General features: G+C 39.6%; 1 protein-coding gene across 1 annotated transcript; it reads right to left on the bottom strand.

Annotated features, from left to right (window-relative positions):
• Positions 1-5,406: 5,406 nt before the first annotated feature.
• Positions 5,407-16,642, bottom strand: HS3ST1 (heparan sulfate-glucosamine 3-sulfotransferase 1). Its single transcript, XM_030239421.2, has 2 exons — positions 16,572-16,642; positions 5,407-8,077 (listed from the first exon to the last, which is right to left on the bottom strand). Exon 2 carries the CDS (start codon positions 7,964-7,966, stop codon positions 7,004-7,006), a length of 963 nt encoding a protein of 320 aa, XP_030095281.2. The 5' UTR covers positions 7,967-8,077; positions 16,572-16,642; the 3' UTR covers positions 5,407-7,003.
• Positions 16,643-18,183: the final 1,541 nt, after the last annotated feature.

The following is an 18,183-nucleotide window of genomic DNA, read 5'->3' as shown; positions in this document are numbered from 1 at the left end:
TTTTATGTTTACACTGTTATTTCCAGTATACTCACAGCTAAACAGACCAATTTGTGGCTGGTAATCTGGAGCACAGGAGAAGAAAAGGAATCTTTTTGAGGTGACAGATGAGAGGCAGTAAAACTCTCATGCTTGTGCTAAGGTGGAGGAAACACACCAAAACTCTTCAAGTCCCCACAGAGGCTCTGACATCATTTTACCCTTGCTCTAAGAAAAAGAAAGGATTTCCTTTTCATTTTCACGAGCTGTCAATCTCTGCACAATGACATGAACAGTTAATTCGCTTGCTAAAATCCATTTTCATGCATTGCCATCTTTTTAAGGGAGAGTAAATCCTTTCCTTTACTTACCATGCTTGAAATTTAACTTTCTTTGCATAAGGCTGTAGAAAAAAGTTTTTCTGTGAGTCACAAAAAGGAGCTCTAGAGACAGTTCAACTTTTACTTTTTTCTCCAGTTTATGAATGTCTGAGAATTAAATAATGCAAGTTTATCATCAAAAAATGGCACTTGGATTTTAATGCCATTTGATGTTAAATAATTAAGTTAGAAAACGAATGCCAACATCATAAACTGTCATATGCACGATATTCAACATATAGTTACATTCAATAATAAATATCTTATGGAATTCATACAACTGAAGCCCACACAAGAATAAGGAAGCTGCCAAAATAGTATCATATCCAGTTGGCTTAGTCAGCAAGAAACCAACTGGTCCACAGATGCTCTTTTTTCTATGAGAAAATATCCTCTTTTGCAAGTCTCTTTTCTGCAAAATGTTTCATATGAACTCTTCTCCTCCTGCAGGCTTTAAATAATTTATTCATCAAACCTTTTTATTTGTAGCAGATGGAAAACTCAGTAAAAATTTAAAAACAAAAAAGGGGAAGATTAGAAACTGAGGTGAATAACACTAATTGCATTATAGTGTGCTAACTTGTAAAAAATGCCTTAAGGCATGGGAATCAATGGACACCCAGATGGATTTGGATGCCTTTTCTCTGGCACAGACAAGAATTGGAAAAGAAGTTGTTTTGAGAATTGAGAGTTGAGAGTGCTTGTTCATCATATGTAAGGATATGAAGTAATGAGGTTATGACAAGATGTTCACCTGTATCCAATGTTCCCTTTCTATCTGCTTCCAGTGTCCTTTACTCATGCAGCTGCCTAGCTGCAGGTCCAGCCAGTGTCACTGTAAAACAGAGTAGGTGCTCTGTTTCTGTAACATGTGTCCTTTTCTTCTCTCTATTATTCCCTTTGCAAAGGAACTCATATATTTTGGCAAGAAAATTATAAGACATTAAAACAAAAAACACCTGGTATGGTTCCAATTCCTTTTCTTTCAGAACATGCACACTTTGGATACCTTTGGTTTAGCAAAACTTCACCAACTGTTGTTAATTGACTATAGAACATAATTCTTATTCCTGCACTTTGTATTTTACATAAGGTGACAGAGGGAACAACGACCCTTTTCTTGCATGTATTGAGAGAATGCTTCTTTTGTCACTCCCAAAGAAACAGTGATACCATTTTTATTATGGGGGAAAGTCTCATAATATGGCAAATGACATAATCACTACTGTAGCAACAAGAAAGTTTTGTTACTTTGATTATACATTTCCATTTATAACATATCATTTACCATTAGATAACTATGTAGATGTGATGAGGGTGTGACAATAGCTCATCTTGTAATGCAATTACACAGACCAAAGAAGCTGAATTTTATTCAAATAAAGTTTAAAACATATAAGAGCAAACACATAGAAAGTATTTTTTGAGCTCCATAATGCTGTGATTTCACATTCATTTGAATAGTATTCTATAAAAAACACCATTAGATAATGAATCTATTTCTGATAGGGTGATAATATAACAGTTAATAGCACAGATGTGACAGGACAGCAGCATAGAGGGGAGGAAAGAAGAATTACACAAATAGGACATACCTGGAAAAGCGTTTGGTTAAGAATTTTTGCAAGAACTCTTTCTTTTGGGAGTTTTCTGGACTGAACTGTGCTGGATCCTGGAAGCTGGCCTGATCTTTATTGATGAAATACTGCTTGATAAAATACTACTGATTGATTGTAAACCAAGGAGGGGAAGGCATGGTAGTTATTCTGTTTTCTGTGAATGTACAAATGTTCCTATTTCTGTAATCTTCATCCAAATTAAGAAAAGAAGAATTTTTAAGAATCAGTTTCAGAATACTCCTTTGTGCAAGGCAATGTGCCTTTGTAATTGAAGCCATGTGTCAGAGTTATATTATATTTTTTTTCTTATACTAAAGGATGCACCTGCTATCGGGGGTTTAGCTCTTAAAATAAATTTTGGCAGATAATGGTATAAATACTGAGTATAAAGGTAAAGTATAATGTATAAAGATGAAATAATGATAGGATTATTGACTTGGAAGTTAAAGGAAGGCGTTACTTTCATAGACAACATAAAGTTATCTCCAAGCCAAAAATTTCATGTTCCTTATCATTAAAAAAAAAAATAAATTTCTCAGACCAATGAGATCAGATGTTCCTATGCATCCAGCTGCTCCCCACCCTGACTTGCATATTTTATACTTCCCAGAAGGCATTTAAAATCTGCAGCATCACTGTTGAGTTTATTGCACTATTAACTTAAAAACTTCATCAACTGTTGTGTGGTATTTAAGTAGAAAATTTACTGTGGATGGGTTATTGTTGCAGGAAAAGAGTACTGTTCTCTGCTAAAATTCTAGAAGACATAAATGAAATCTCATTTATTTTTTGTAAGGAAATTATAAATGAATTTTTTATCCGTTCACATGATATTTGCATGGTTTCCACCCATAACTGACCTCTCCAATCAATTGACAAATGAAAAAAATTATGTTGAAAATACAATATTTTGAGCATAACTGGGCATTAGACAGAGTCATATAAATAAAAGTTTCTGGGATAAGAATGAGAAAATATTGTTACAGCTGTAGAGGCACATACTTGCAACTATTTCAGCAGGTATATACTTAGCACCAAGCTCAACACATTTTGTTGATTTAGTTTAGTTTAATTTAATGCTTTTTCCTTATTTTATTTTTATTACTTTGTTACTGTATTAGAAAACATCTAATAATATACTCCTGAAAAATTTCATTCACAACATGGTCCTAATTAGGACTTTCAAGTCCCAGACTTCAGAAAAAAGAATGAAGGAATATTCCTACGAGAAACAGTTTTGATGTACAGTCTCTTACTTATAGAGTACATCTGTGATATTTTTTAAATACATGGCCAGCCATGCTAGATAAAACAGAAGATACATGGAAATATGCCATATGCCGTGTCCCATAACCCATATTTCTCTTTGGCATTTGAAATCTGTTTGAATGACAACAGGGGATGAAATCCTGGCTTTCAGACTCTGAAAATGGCAGTAGACAAGGAAACACAAAATTATCAGCTTTGAGAACCAAACTAAAAAAGTTTTCATTGGAAATAGTCTATATTGGTAGGTTTCAAACACTTATCAATGAATGCAGCTAGATTTAAAAATTGATAGATTTTTTTCTGATATGTTCCAAAGAAATGTTGATTTATTCAAGCACAGTAGATGTTTTTTCACCTGTAACAGCAGGAAAAATATACAAGGAAGAGTAAAGCAAATGTAACAAGATCATGCAGCATCAGCAGCACACGTAGAAATACTCTTGATGAAATAATAGCATTGGTGTTCTTTTCCCTTTCCATAATCTTCCAGCAGTGTTCCTGGGATAATCATTATAGTCTAATCTTTGTCCTCTGCAGGTACAATATCTGGCTTTCAAAGTCTCACACTAATCTATGTTGTGACGCAAAGGGCAAGACAGTCCTGCAGTGCCACCCTGAATAATTATTTGGTTGGCATTTCTTTTTGTACTCAAGGGGAGTGCCCGGCTTTGAATGCTCATAAAGTTTTGTGTTTATTTTAGTTTTCATGAGTGATCAGAGGCTTGGCTAGGTGCCCTGAGAAAACAGGTCTCTGGAGCAACACCCAAGTGGTTGTACTTTAAACCTGAGCTAGTAGAGCTTTACAGAAATAAATACCTGTGTTGCATAACACTGGAAAGGTAATTCAGGGATTTTTTTTCTTTTATGAAGAGATATGACATGCCTTCAAAGGTCATTATTAATTTTTCTAGAGTCCCAAGTGGAATGTGCTTCAGCCTTCTTCTTTCATTCTCTCTTCACTTTCTGATGGCTTTTGTTATTGTCTAACACTTTTTTAGAAACAGCCTAGTAAATATATTTAAGTACAGTAAGTAGTGTGGAAAATGAATGTTGCTCTGATTAAACAGAACATTCACACTCAGAATAGTTTTCAGAATTGGAACTATTGAACCTATGGCAGGTAAACATTACTGTTATTATTAGTGTGGGTGTGATTTATTGTTCATCACCATCACAGCTAACAGAAAGCTACCTTCAGGATAAGGTATTTTACAATCCTGCCATCCCTGCACAAAGTGCATTGGGTATGATATACTTTCTGTGAGACTCTCTGAACTTGGTGTCAAGGATGTGAGTCACATGATATTCTGCTTCAGAATGCTCCCTGAAGTGGTCACTTCACCTCTGGATCCTGCAGACAATGCTCTGTGAGGTCCTAGCATTATAACAGTAATAGTGAACTAATGCTTCATGCTGCACTTCTCTTTCTGTAGAGACAATCTGTATTTTGTGGGGGGAAATGTGTGCATGTGACCTGCTTAGAGACAGGCAAAATACTGGTATCAAGCAGTACTAGGTACTAAAAGTACCCTCAGTACCACCATCAGCTGTCAGTATTGCTCAGGCATTTCCAATTCAATACTGATGCCCTTTGCTGACCCGTTCAACCTGCTGCAGGTGGACTTGTTGCTGCCCTGCCTTCATGTACTCCTCCAATTCCTGCTAGTATTTTTCCTTTCTCAGCAAAATGTTGGTGAATTTGGTGAGCTTAAGCTGAGACTGCAGGAAGGCACTAATGGAAGCCTTTTGCCTGGGCCAAAATCACTTTGGTCCAGCTGGCTCCTGAAGAGATAACGTTACCAAGGTAATGGGGTAAGTCTAGGAAAAAATACTGCCCCACCTTACACAAAATCCCCTGAATTTCTCTCCTCTAAAACTTTAATAGAAACATGATGGTACTATGATTTTGTTATTTTTGGTACCTACCTCATGTAAAATTTGACATTATTGGCACCAGAAACTTTCCCTCCTCTTTGTATATTCTGGGTCAGCAGTAGACCATTCAGGCACAACCCAGCAGCAAACAACTTACATATCAATTGCAACAGGCTGCTGCTAAGCTCTTAAGTAACACTTAGCTGAAATCTAAACTGGAGTTGAATCCTAAATTCTGCTCTTCCAAACTAGAAACTGAAGAAAAAAAAAACAGAAAGGAAAAATGCAATTCAGAAAATATTTTATTGAGTACAATAGCATTTCATTGTAGGCTCTATAAAACACCACCAACCTCTCTGAGGTTGAATACAGCTTGGGCAGGTGCACAAGGAGTGGGAGAGAGGGACAGCATCTGCAAATTTTCATGCAAAAGGCATAATATGGGATATTTGCATCCAGATGATACCTTGTCATAGTGCCCAAGTTTGCACTAGCTCAGCAGAAAAAAAAAAAGATTGAATCTACATTAAAATTTCATAAAGTATTGTAACAATCAGCTACAAGTTCAAATTTACTGGGTGTTGCCATTGCACATTCAACAACTAAACTCAAGATTATGAAATAAAATGGGTAGTTTGGATTGAAAGTACTGTGAGAAGCCTTGTGTGGAAACTGGATTAACTCTAACTCCAGAAACTGATGGTTAACAAGACATCATAATCACTGCAAATAAGGACAACTGCAGTTTTTACCAATGTACTAACATCTAACTTCCATTTTTAGCAGATGGAAAACAAGGCAAGTTCCTGGAATTTGGGTTAATCCCACAACACACATCTAATCAAGACCTGGCATCGTGGTTCTTGGAAGAAGATTAAACAAATAGTAGTCCATAGGCAATTTTCAGTTGCATGAAGCAACTACAAACTCATAGAAAGCAGCCTTAAGTAGGGGACAAATGTGGTAATATTGATATGAAAGAAGTTGCTACTTACTGGAACGCAGACCAACTAATTTTTCTGGTGTGTTTATTTTAGGTGATGGTAAAGCATAAATGTGCTATGAAATGTAGGAACAGTCAAATGCAGCCTTGAAAAAGTCTCTATATTGCTTAAATTCTCTCAACCATACTCTTTATGAAGTATGCATCCATTCAGAGACTGGAAGTTTTCAGGTTGACCATATTTCTACAGCTAACTGTATTTTATGAGCTGGTCCCCACAGAATCTTTAAAAATCTGCCATGAAACCTGCACTGTACTGCCAAAGAATTGAGAAGCACTTGTTATAACAGTGAATATGAACGTTAAGTATAGCAGTTAATATATCAAATTACACAGAGACTTCCATTGTCCTTTGGGTGTGCATTTCCCAACACGTGTAAGTACCACCACTTTGAAAGGTAATAATTTCATAAAGCAGGATTGAACAGTTTGTAAACTACAACAGTATTTTCAAATGGAAGAGAAATTATTAATCCACACTTTAAACTAAGAAAAATGGAAAGATAAAATTTAGCATATTCATTAGCAATTAGAGAAAATAGTCCAGGAAGGCCAAAGTATTCAAATAATTCAGAAATGTTCTGTCAAAATGAATTTCTTATTTATTAAAAAGACAACACATTCTCAAGAGAGCACCTTCAGCAACGAAATAATTTAGTTTCTTCATATAGACACATCATACACAATGTTAACAACCATGAAAAACAATACAAAATGCTTTCAAATTTAACAAGTAGAAAAATATAACTAGTATATATGGCAATTGTGAATCTAATACTGTACAGAAGTATTTATGGATTTTACAAATAAATAATAGCTTAAATGCCCTTTTTAAATCTTCTAACTGTACACTGGAACATAGGTTCTGAAGCTTACCACTAACTTGCCATAAATGTGTGCCAGTCAAATGTTCTGCCCACAAGCTCAAAGAACTTCTTGTTGGGTTCATGGAAATATTCCTGCAGTTTCTCGAGTAACCGGGTGTCGACTTGTGGGTGTGCTCGTCCTTTGGACTCGTGTAAACAGCGCTCCCTACCACTGTCCCTCAGGCAGTAGAACCCCTTAGTTTTATTGAAATAAAAGTTTGAAGCATTTATCTGTGGTGACAGCTTCAGAAATCTCTCTACCTTTTCTATTTCTGGAAAGGGATCCTTGATTAGTTTATCCCCATCTACAATGTGGATATGATCAAGAGGAAAATACTTCAGCCAGTTCTGCATGTGAATGTAGTATAAGCTTCTGTTTATTGCCTTGTAGTCCACATTGAGTTCACCATGTTTTACCAGGAACTGCTCAATGGATGGGTACGGCTTGTGCTTCTGCATGTGGTTGTAGAACACTTGGGTATAATCTGACAGTACTCTCTCACTTGGGTCTCTTAAAATAAGGAGTAGTCTCATGGATTGGTTCATGTTATAAACTCTTTCAGGCACTTTAGGTGATGTGAAATATGCTGGAGTTTTTTCCACGGTGATCTGATGGGGATATGAGAACGGCATTTGATTAATATACCACTGCAATCCATTCCTGTAATGATCTTCCCAGTCAAAGAAGTGAACTTCACTTTCTGCTGCTGCAATATCTGGATGGAGACTCAACATCTCTAACAAAGCTCTTGTTCCACCTTTTCTCACTCCAATAATAATAGTCTGTGGCAGCTGCTGACATGATCCATTAGAATTAATGTTTTCCTTGAAGTCATTTTTCTGAGATGTTTTCTTTAAAAGCTCTCTCTGAACAGACTGAGAAGAAGTCTCAGCATTTGAATTTATAGCTGGTCTGGAAGGCACTATCTGAGGTTGAACAATAAGCAACACAGCTCCCAGCAGAAAAGCTGCCATGACAGAAGTTCTTAGTCTGGTTTCACTCAAGTGGGTGATAGGGCAAGAACAACCCTTAAAAGTGGATTTTTTTTTGCTGAGCAAATATGTATTTCTCAGGCAAAAACTTCGCTGAAAGAGGGAAAAGAAAAAGCACATTATTTTATATCCAGCCACACTGCAAATATCTTTTTCTTTTCAAAGCTGAACAAACTTTAGTTTTCCCGACTCCAGGCTCATAGATAATTTAGTGTAATTATTTGTTTTAAAAGATAGGCATATGCAACAATGCCATAAGAAAATTATTTCCAGTCATCAGGATACATGAATATTATGAATCTTTCATTTGCACACAGGGTACTATTATTTCTTAAAAACCTGATTTCCTTGGAGTTGAACCACAATCACAAAAGAATTGTTTTTTTAGTCTACAAGAATAGGTTTGTCTTGGAAACAAAACATAAAAAGGAAAGGGTGTGGAGGGGACCAAAAGAGCATGCCTAATAGCTGAGGGTCTTGTAGGATGTCTGGGAATTACAGCCTCTCAAAGAACCATGCAACAGTAACCTTAGAAATCAAACCTCCTTGGAAAAAGGCTCATGCAATGTAGATAGAGCTGTCCAACATGAGAAGGCAACACTCTCCTAGGCAGGAATTAGGAAGAGCTCTAGGTAAATATCACATCAAGGAAAAGTTGAATTTTGTGTCATTTTTAAGTGAAGTTAACTTTTCCTTTGTGCTTACTTGTCTCTAAAAGTAAAACAGATGGCTTGCACACTGGCCCTGCAAAGAGGTAAGATAATGAAACCACAGACTATAGTATGACTGAATCAAGAGAACACTAGAAAACCTTTTTTCCTGACTCCATACTCAGGAAAAAAATACACAATGGGTACTTCTGAAGGTCATTTCAAGAGTTAGTCAGCAAGCTGCTGTGATGTAAAGAACTAAGTTTAGGCTTTATCAAAAGACTACTAAATACCACCACTGAACACCCTTTAACGGTCAGGGTATTTTTAATGCAATGTTTGAATTATGTGTAAAGATTTCACACACAGTAGAGCTATTAGATTGTTGCAGTATGAGCAGGCTGTGTACACAAGCTCCCTGAATTACAATGTCTTCCAAAGATTTTATACCCTCAGTGAAGGGCTGGTGTAGACTTCAGTATTGTCTAACTCCACTTAGAAGTAGAAGCCATGACAGCTGAGTACCTGACTGCTTTGCCTTAGTAGGCTACTGTAATTATGAATTTAAGCCTGGAACAGCACATACTGTGCCAGTTAACAAGGGCTGAAATATGAAATTACATATGAATAACCTGAGGAAATGCAAGGGCTAGGTTTTGGAAATTCTCCAGAGAATGTGAAAAGAAACTAATGACTTTTCCACAATAACCTAAGTCCCAGTGCAGCAAGGACTAATGATGTGTTTTTAAGTAATCTAAAGTTCTGTTTGATAGCTTTGCATTTACAGAGGTCATGACTCCATCCTGAACGGAACAGATCTGCTTCCTGATGTTTTCTACTGATTATCACTTCGTTGCTTTCCCTTTTCCCATTTTTAACGGGCTACAAGGCAGCAATATTGTAAGGAAGCAGAAAGAGAGGCCGTGAAGAAAGAGAAGCAAAGTGTCATGAGAGATGTGAAGTTAAGAGAGGGCCTCCTTGTATGCCCACAGGCTTGGAGCTTGTGGGCATACCTTGTCTCAGGCTATTCTGCAATGTCTGATGTGAGACAATTCTGCAGAGGAATTTGTTTTTTTTCCATTTTTGGCCACTGTTAAGATTTCTCTGTCTGGAAGAGTTCCATTTCATCTGTCATCATTAGTCTTCTGCTCTCTTTCCCTGTCCCAACCATTCCTCCTAATCATTCTCAGCTTAATCTAAAGAAATAGTATTAATAGCCCCACAGTGTGGCTGTTGATGGGGAAAGACACTGGGTGACAGAAAATTCGATATAGGTAAATTCACTGAGCCGTGCTGCCACAATATTCATCAGCAATGGGAGCAGAGGATACAGCACCAGCCAGATTGGATCAGGGACTGATGGGCAGCTCAGCAGATAAGAACAACAAAACATCAACTCTGTTGAATTTTAAGGTCACAGATTAAAGGAATAGCCACTTACTTCACAGTATATTTTAAGTCAATGGCTCCATAAATAGTAAGCTGGAGCAGTTGTCTTAACACCTTATTGGAAAAGCATAATAGGATTCTAGCAAGGAACAGGTTGAACTGTGTGGAAAGAAGTGAATTTAAAGCCTTCTGGTAGGAACACTTATTTCTTAATAGTCAGGTTGAAATATGCTGTGCTAACAACCAAGCTCTGTAATAGACTATCTCTGGAAAAATTAAATTTTAGCTGCTGGTCTCATAGTGACAACACACCACTGGATTGGAGGAGGGGCGGGATGTTGATTTTTTTTCCTGATGTTGTTGGGGGATTTTTAGGGTGTTTTGTCTTCTCTTTGAGAAAGAAAATTAATGCTATATATTTATTCATTGGGATTCTTAATTTGTAACTCATAGTTTGATTACTAGTCAGTTGCCAACTTTTTTATTCAAGCCTTCCTGTGGTTGAATATAGCATAGGAACTTTTGAGAAAAAGACATAGCAAGGTGTCTCTTCATTCTAGCTCTACTTTTGTCTTGGCCAGCATGTTTGAAATCAGAATATGTGGGATATTACAGGTGTGGTACCAGGGGCCCCACCTCAGGCAGGTTTTTGAGCCTCAGTGGAGCTCTGCCTCAATGTCTTCCCATAGTTAAAGACTTCTGTGGGGCACAGCTTTTTCTAAATACACAAAAGCAACTGTTTCCTGTTCCATTATGAAATCTCATTGTAACATCGGAATATGTTTTCTTTCAGACATACAGAATTTCCTTGTTCCTCCTCAGCTATTTGTTCAGGTGCACATTCTCCACTGCAGAACACTTCCACTGTATTGGTAGCAATTATTTTATGCACTTCCAAAAAACCATATCAGTAACTATGTCATTCAGAGTACCTATATGCTATTGTTGTTTTGTTTGCAAGCAATAAAGCTTTGTCTGCCTTGTCTTTCCATTCTATTTTGTTTCTTCCAAACTGGATAGGCCTGATATCTGGATCAATTATTTTGTTTTGTTAGACTAATGCAACACAATGGACATGACGACTGTGCCTCTAAATTCAGCATAAAATACATGATGTGTGAGAGGAGTGGTCATCAGGAATAAAGCAGTATGTAAATTGGTTGGCATTCAGCTCTTATGTCCTACATTCTCTTCAATGCTTTAGGTCAATATGTAGTTTGGTGTCTAGAATTATAGTGATTTACATAAAATTATGCAGACATGTATTCCATAGCTCTATAATTTATGGGTCTGAAAAACTCTTTCAGACCCTCAAAGAGGCATGCACTGAGGAGTTTAAAGCAGGCACTTTGCCAAGTTACTTTTCTACTTTAAGTATTCTCTTCACTGCATCCACAAGTCATGCAGAGCATACATGACTTCACTTGATGACTCTGTATTCCAGATTAGTTCAAAAAATTTAACTGACAGCCATTACTTTTATATTTGCTACAAGTAAATCAGCAAGTTGTAAAAGAAACACAGTTTATGTTAAATGGTGCTTTGAAGATTATACCAAGACTTTTCAAAAACTCTGATTGCTTTTGCTTAATCTTTTCTTCAGCTTTCTCCAATTAATTAGTGAAATGTGCCATCCTGTTTATTTAACCAGATTCAATGTGGACTTTATTATTAAAACCTCTTCAACAGTAATACTAACTTGGGAATAAATAGAAAATTTAATCAGTAAATGCAGAATGGTGGCCAGAGGCTGTCATGTCATTGACTTTTAAGCATGTTTCAGTACTCTTTGAAACATGTATCACTATTTTGTAATTTCTGATATTTCTTACTATTATAAAAAGGTATTTTAATGCCTCTGTATGTCTGTCATCACTGACATTGCCTAAACCATCTAGATTATATAGACTTCTTATTTTAATATGCATTAACAAAATAAAGTAGTTTCTTCCTGGACTGATAACTTCATTTTTACTGGGAATTGGATAGGATTAAATTTAGCTCTGAACTTTCCCAAGAACCTCTGAGTTAGCTGCCCAAGTGGTAGGAAGAAGTATAAGGAGTGTCTGTAGGGCAGTCAGTAAGCATCAGGCAGAGTCTTACCCCACAAAAAAAGCCCACAGCAACACACTGAGAGGTTCAGCAGAGCTAACGGGACCCAGTTACTACCAGGACAGTCACTAGGAGAGGTAAAACAAAATCCTGTCCATAAGCATGCAAGTGACTTCACCTCCATTCAAGAGAAATTGATTTTTTCCTGGTTCTTTAGGGACTGTGGAGAAACAGGTTAAGTTTCAGATGGCTGCACTTTATTTCCTTGCTGAACTGAATCCCTTCACTGGAGAGATCTCTGCACAGCCATCTAAAAATGGACAGTCTGGACTGAACGAGAACTATACTTCACTTGCTGAAGTCTGTCTGTAGAGGGAGATTAGAGCCAAAAATCTGAGTGAGACACTCTGTTCTTATAAAGAATACTTAGTTTTGCTGATGTGATAGAACCTCAGGACAGTTTGTGGACTGTATTTTTCCTTGCACATATTTGGGCACACAGTACTGCAAAATGTAAGACTAACATTGCTGGTTAAACCAAGCTGTGCAGTGCAACCCACACATCTGCTAGGCTGGCTTCTTCTCTTGGTAAAAAAAATTCCCTAGCTGAGATAACCAACTTCCTAAACTGATAAAGACTCAGTGTTCTGAACATTTGTATTCAGTGATGTGCTTTTAAAAAAACCAAACTAGAACAACTGCAGTGTACTTGAAATCCTTCAAGAACTCATTGATATGAACAGTATATTCCTATCCTCTAATAGTAGACTCTGTCCCCCATAAGATATATGGCTTAGTTGTTTATATTAGCTCAAGTGCCACTTTGTACCCTGATAACATAAAAATTCCCAGTACAGCTATCACTTAAAGCTCAGCCAAGAGCAGGAAAGGCAAGGGAGCAGTTTTTTTTTTTTTTTAATTTAATTCAATTTATGAAATGAGTTTTTCCTTGAAAATATATTCTGCATTTTTTTTATTTTTATCTATTAAACTGTATCACAATACCCTCTCCATGAAGATATTCTTCCTATGCTTCCCACTGCAAACACTTGTGGTTTTTAATCCCATTTTAATAAAAGTTTTAAACAACATTTCCCAATGAAATGCTTGAATTCTAGTTTCCAGGAATTAACTACAAATACTTTCCTACATTAGTGAGTGGTACAGAGATAGGTGGAAGGAAAGAGATAAGTAAAGGAAATAGAACTACATACTACTGAAAGTCTCTAAAACCATAAACTATTGATCACACCATGATATATCAAAAAGTCATTTGCACATTAAGAAGGGACATGAAACTACATGCAACAGCATAAACCTTTCTTACAGTGCCTAGATGATCTGTACATTTCCCAAATTACATTAAAACTGCTCACAACCAGCTAAGAGTAAACCATGACTTTAACTTTTATAGTCAGATGTTAAGAAATCTAATAATAATTTCAGTGCTGTTAAGATGAGATACTGTCTATCAGGACTAAAACTTCAGAAATACACTTTAAAAGGTTGTTAAATTTTGGGAAGGGGAACTTCACAAAATGAGAAAGGCTGACTTGGTAGGAAGTATTTTTGGCTGAAATCTGCTGCATTTCTGCACCTGCTGTGATAAATACAGTTTATGCAAATTAGATAGGCCACCAGTTCATGACTTCTAAAGGAGTTCAGCTCCAGTGTGAGCAGTAAGGTAGCAAATTTACAATAGACTATGGTTATATATAACATGTTCTCTTTCTTAAGGTCAGAAGGGACCATTCCAGTCTTTCATGGCAAGAGATCATAAAAATTGTTAGAAGAGAAAATACCCTAGATTTCAGAGAACCTCATGCAGGTAAAAAAAAAAATGGGACATTACACCAGAATAAAAATAACTTGAAAAGCTCAGGATGCACAAAATTTTTTGTACTGAATAGTAATATGGAATCCCCTTAACCCCTTCTAGCAATTTTTTTAAATACCTGCTAGGATTCAAATTTTTCTGTAAAGAAGGTACACTGTACCACTGCCTCCTCTACCCCCTCCATAAACCCAAATGCTCAATTCAAAATCCAGAAATTACTCCCCACCCCACTTTCCAAGCAAAATGGGTCACATTCTATTTAGGAAGCAGAAATCTATTGCACAGTTAATAGAGTTGCTTCCTAATTCATCAAAGCTGTCCCCAAGAAAACAGCATGTGTGAAAAGATGGCTCTGTCCTGTCTTGCCCCCTCTCAGTACAAAGGCTCACCTTAACTGGATGTATTAAAATAGGGAACACAGGAGACTAAGCAATCCCATTCTCATTTCCTCTGCCAAGCAATTTCTTGCCTCTTACACAGGAATATGAGCCCTGTTTCAAATACCAGTAATTTAAAACAAACAAAAAAAAAATCTCCACACCTCAAAATAGTCATCTAGTTCATATTCCAAGTAGACTTCTGTCTCTTCCACTCTCCTTCCTTCAGAATAACATTGGAGCAGGGTGAATACTGGTGAGGTCATCACTGTATTAGACTTAGCTAAACCAATCAATTTACTAAGCAAAGCACTACACAGTGACCTGGAGAGAACCCTCATGTTCTGGAGTGACAAATGAGATGACCAGCAGGATCTCCCATCTTGGTCTGTCTTAGCATACTGCAGTTTTGTTTTTCTCCTTATCAAAAGTTCTCATGGAAATTCATCAGCTCTGACATATTATTGGGCTCTGATACTGTATGTGTTGTGAGTGGCATTTCCAGATGAGGGGAGAGATCCCAGGTTAGAGAGACTAATAAAAACATTTTTCAATTTCCTCTAATAAAAAGCAGAAGAGTTGTATTTATCTGTACATACATGCATGTATTGGAAAGTGTTTTCCACCCACTCTGTTTTTCTGCCTGTGTAAGCATATGGCTAGTTCAGAATAACCAAGGTAATACCCTGACAAGGGGAGGGACACAGACGGGAACATGGCAATCCTCAGGCTGGAACTTGCTCTGTCAAATTAGGGTCTCTCCACTGCAACAAACAGCTGGCCTTGCTTCAGATGCATAACCTTCCTGCTGACCTACCAGAGGTAATTTTTGTTATGCAGTATCAAAACCCTCTGTGTTGTTGAAAGAGGAGAAAAAAAGAGGGTGGGTCCTGAAAGGGTGGATGTGCAAGAGAGAGCTGAAGTTGATGCCAGTGACTGTGCCCTTACTGAGAGGTGCTTGTTTCTGAGCATGTGAGAAAATCACTTATTCGAGAGTGTAACAAATGCTGGCAGATGTAAATTGCAACAGTTATTATATTTATACTTACAAATTAAGCTTGATAGCCAGAGAATATATAGGCATTCACCAAACTGAATGTGTTCTACTATGTTCCATTTGCCATACATACTGCAGAGGCTCTCTCTCAGTGGGAGTGGGCACTGCATGGATCTCTCATGCCAGAAAGATGCTCCCTGCAGACATTCTATCCCCATGCCATTTAAGCACGATATTCCTAGAACTTCACAGGTATTTTTTCTTTCCCCACCAAAATCCAGAGGAACAGTCTTGAAACTGGGAAAGCTCTTAACCCACTGCACTGACAGAGAAAGGAAGGGGAATAATGCACTTTAATTCTCAGTCAGCTGAGGTGATTGAACTGCCTGTACTCAGCTGTGTGCCCCCTCCTGATCTTTTGAATGTCTAGCTGGAAGATGAGACCAAACCCAAACTCTTCCATCTGAAGGCTACCACCCCTCCCTCTCAGCATCCTTTTGCCCCCAAAAGACATGAACTGCACACACCTTTATCCTAGGAAAGCACACAGAGAACTGCAGTAACCAAGCCTTTGCTGTACCACTCTAGGGTGCCAGTCCTTCAAAAGAGAAACGAGCTCGAATTAAAGGCTTTGTGCCCTCCTGCCAAGCCCCAAGGACCACTGTGCCACCAGCCCTACGCAGCTCGCCAGGTTCCAGCTCAGCACGCTGCATCCCGCCGGCTCCAGCATTATGTGAGGGAGAGAGCGGATCGAAGATGCTCAGCAGAGCTTTTGCAAGTGTTCTCCCGTCAGGCAGGCGCCCCGCTTCCAGAGCCCTACCACTCTGCCCTTACTTGTGCTTCTCATTTGGCCACAAGAGAAAGAAGATGAAGAAAGTGCCCAGAAGCCGCACCTGGCCAGGTGTTGCCGAACACTTTGCTTCCCCCGCCGCTTTCCCTCCTACCCCCACCGTCAGCACTGCCTCCCAGAGCCTTACTCCGTGAGTCCGGAGGGCTGAGGCAGCGCCGCGCGTCCCTGCCGAGCCTGGGGACCGCTCTCCGGTACCGCCCGGCCGGGCAGACGCTCCCCAGCCCCAGAGCGGCGCTCGCCTGCCGCGGCCGCGGGGCTCCCACCTGCCGGCAGCAGGTGCCGGGCGGCCGGCGGCACCGAGCGGCAGCGCCAGCGCTCCCCGGGGGCGGCAGAGCCCATCCACGACCGCCGGCACCCTCGCCCACCCCAAACTTCCCACACGGCCAGGGCAGCGCCCGGCGCGGCTCTGCCCTCCGCGGCACCCGCCTCACTCACCGCCGGGGCGCGGGGCCGGGGGGCAGCGCTCGCCCCGCTCTTCCATGGGCGCCCGCGGGTGGCGGCGGCGTCCGGGGCAGTGCGCCCGGCGGCGGCGTGCGGGGGCTGCGAGCGCCCGCTGTCGCCCGCCTCGCCCGGCCGGCAGCGCCGCAGCCCGAGCCTGGCGCCGGCTCGTTTGTAGGGCCCCGCCCGGCCCGCGTCACGGACAGGCCCCGCCCGGCCCGCGGGCTGCGAGCGCAGCGCCGGGAGCGGGCGGCGAGGCGGCGGCCCCTCCGTCCGGGGGTGCGTGCCCGCGAACACAGCGCCCTGTTTAACCGGGATTCGCCCAAATAATGCCACAGGTCCGGGGAAACGAATGGCCGTGTGCAGCAAACGCATCTGCTCCCGCCTCCATAAATACTAGAATATCCTGAATTGGAAGGGACGCACAAGGTTCTGGGAGTCCAGAAGGGACGCACAAGGATCAAGGAGTCCAAGTCCTCCGATTGCCTCCTTCCTGTACTTATAAAAATACCACCCATGCGAGGTTGCATGAATAACAGACTTATAGTACTTGTATTTACTTCTTCTACTTCTTGTTTACTTTCTTGGGACTTTAGAAAATGGCTCTGTTTTTTTTCTTTTTTCCTGAACTGCTTTCTGTTCAGCCAGATGAATTTGAAGCAGTATGGATGTCTGGAATGACTGAAATACTGTTCCTTAAGAGCAGTGGACAAAAGACCTTCTGGGGATTTAAGTCCTAGGGTTAATTTATTGAAATATATCTTTATTTACCATAAACTGAACTGTGGGTTTTTTTAAGACAAAATGAGTTTAAACTGGCATTAACATTCTTCATCCATTATTTCAACAGCCAAACTCTTGAAATTTACTGTGCGCAAAATACAGGCCCAAATAAATTTAAAAAAAATTAAATTCCCAGTTGATTTTGATAAATTCCTTGTAGTTTAACAGCTCTGACACAGGTAGGGTATTCCCAAAGAAAGTCTATTAGTGCTGGTTGTACACAGGTCTTAGTTTTTTTGCCTGAAGTGATGTTGTAGTTCAGACAATTCTGTCAGGACTCTGGGATATATCTCATCAAGGTCCACAAAGTTGTGTATCTTCAGGTTCTATAGGTGGTGACAAATGTGATCTGTACTTACAGTGGGAGGTGCTTTGTTCCCCCAGTCCCCATCCTGCTGTCCATCCATGACAGAAGTGTGGGAAGAGCGGTTGCCACTGAAGGCTGTGGCAAAAAAGTGTTTTGGTACCTCAATGTCCTCTTCCATTGAGCAGTGTTGTTTATCAGGTGGTTACACCTTCCTGACCCTCTCAGCAGGGGTGTATCTTCTCTAACCATGGGCTGTGATCTGCTCACACCTCACTTACTCCTTGGAGTACCAGGCTGTGGGAATGTTGGGTCACACATACTCTTGCACCAAAACCCAACCTAGTGCGCTAGTGTTCTGCACAAATATTCATGTTGTAAATTTTCTTATCCCCTTTACCTTCAGCCTTGACCTGCACTGGTAATAGAACAGGAGGCAAAGCTACCAATTATGGAACTCTGTTTTCTAAGCATGACTTCTGTTGGGGGAAGCAGAACAAAGATGATATGTTTATTAAAGTA

The sequence above is a fragment of the Serinus canaria genome, chromosome 4 (assembly GCF_022539315.1).
Source record: "Serinus canaria isolate serCan28SL12 chromosome 4, serCan2020, whole genome shotgun sequence".
Lineage (NCBI taxonomy): Eukaryota > Metazoa > Chordata > Aves > Passeriformes > Fringillidae > Serinus > Serinus canaria.
The sequence above is the reverse complement of the archived record's forward strand: the minus strand, read 5'-3'. Positions and strand labels throughout refer to the sequence as shown.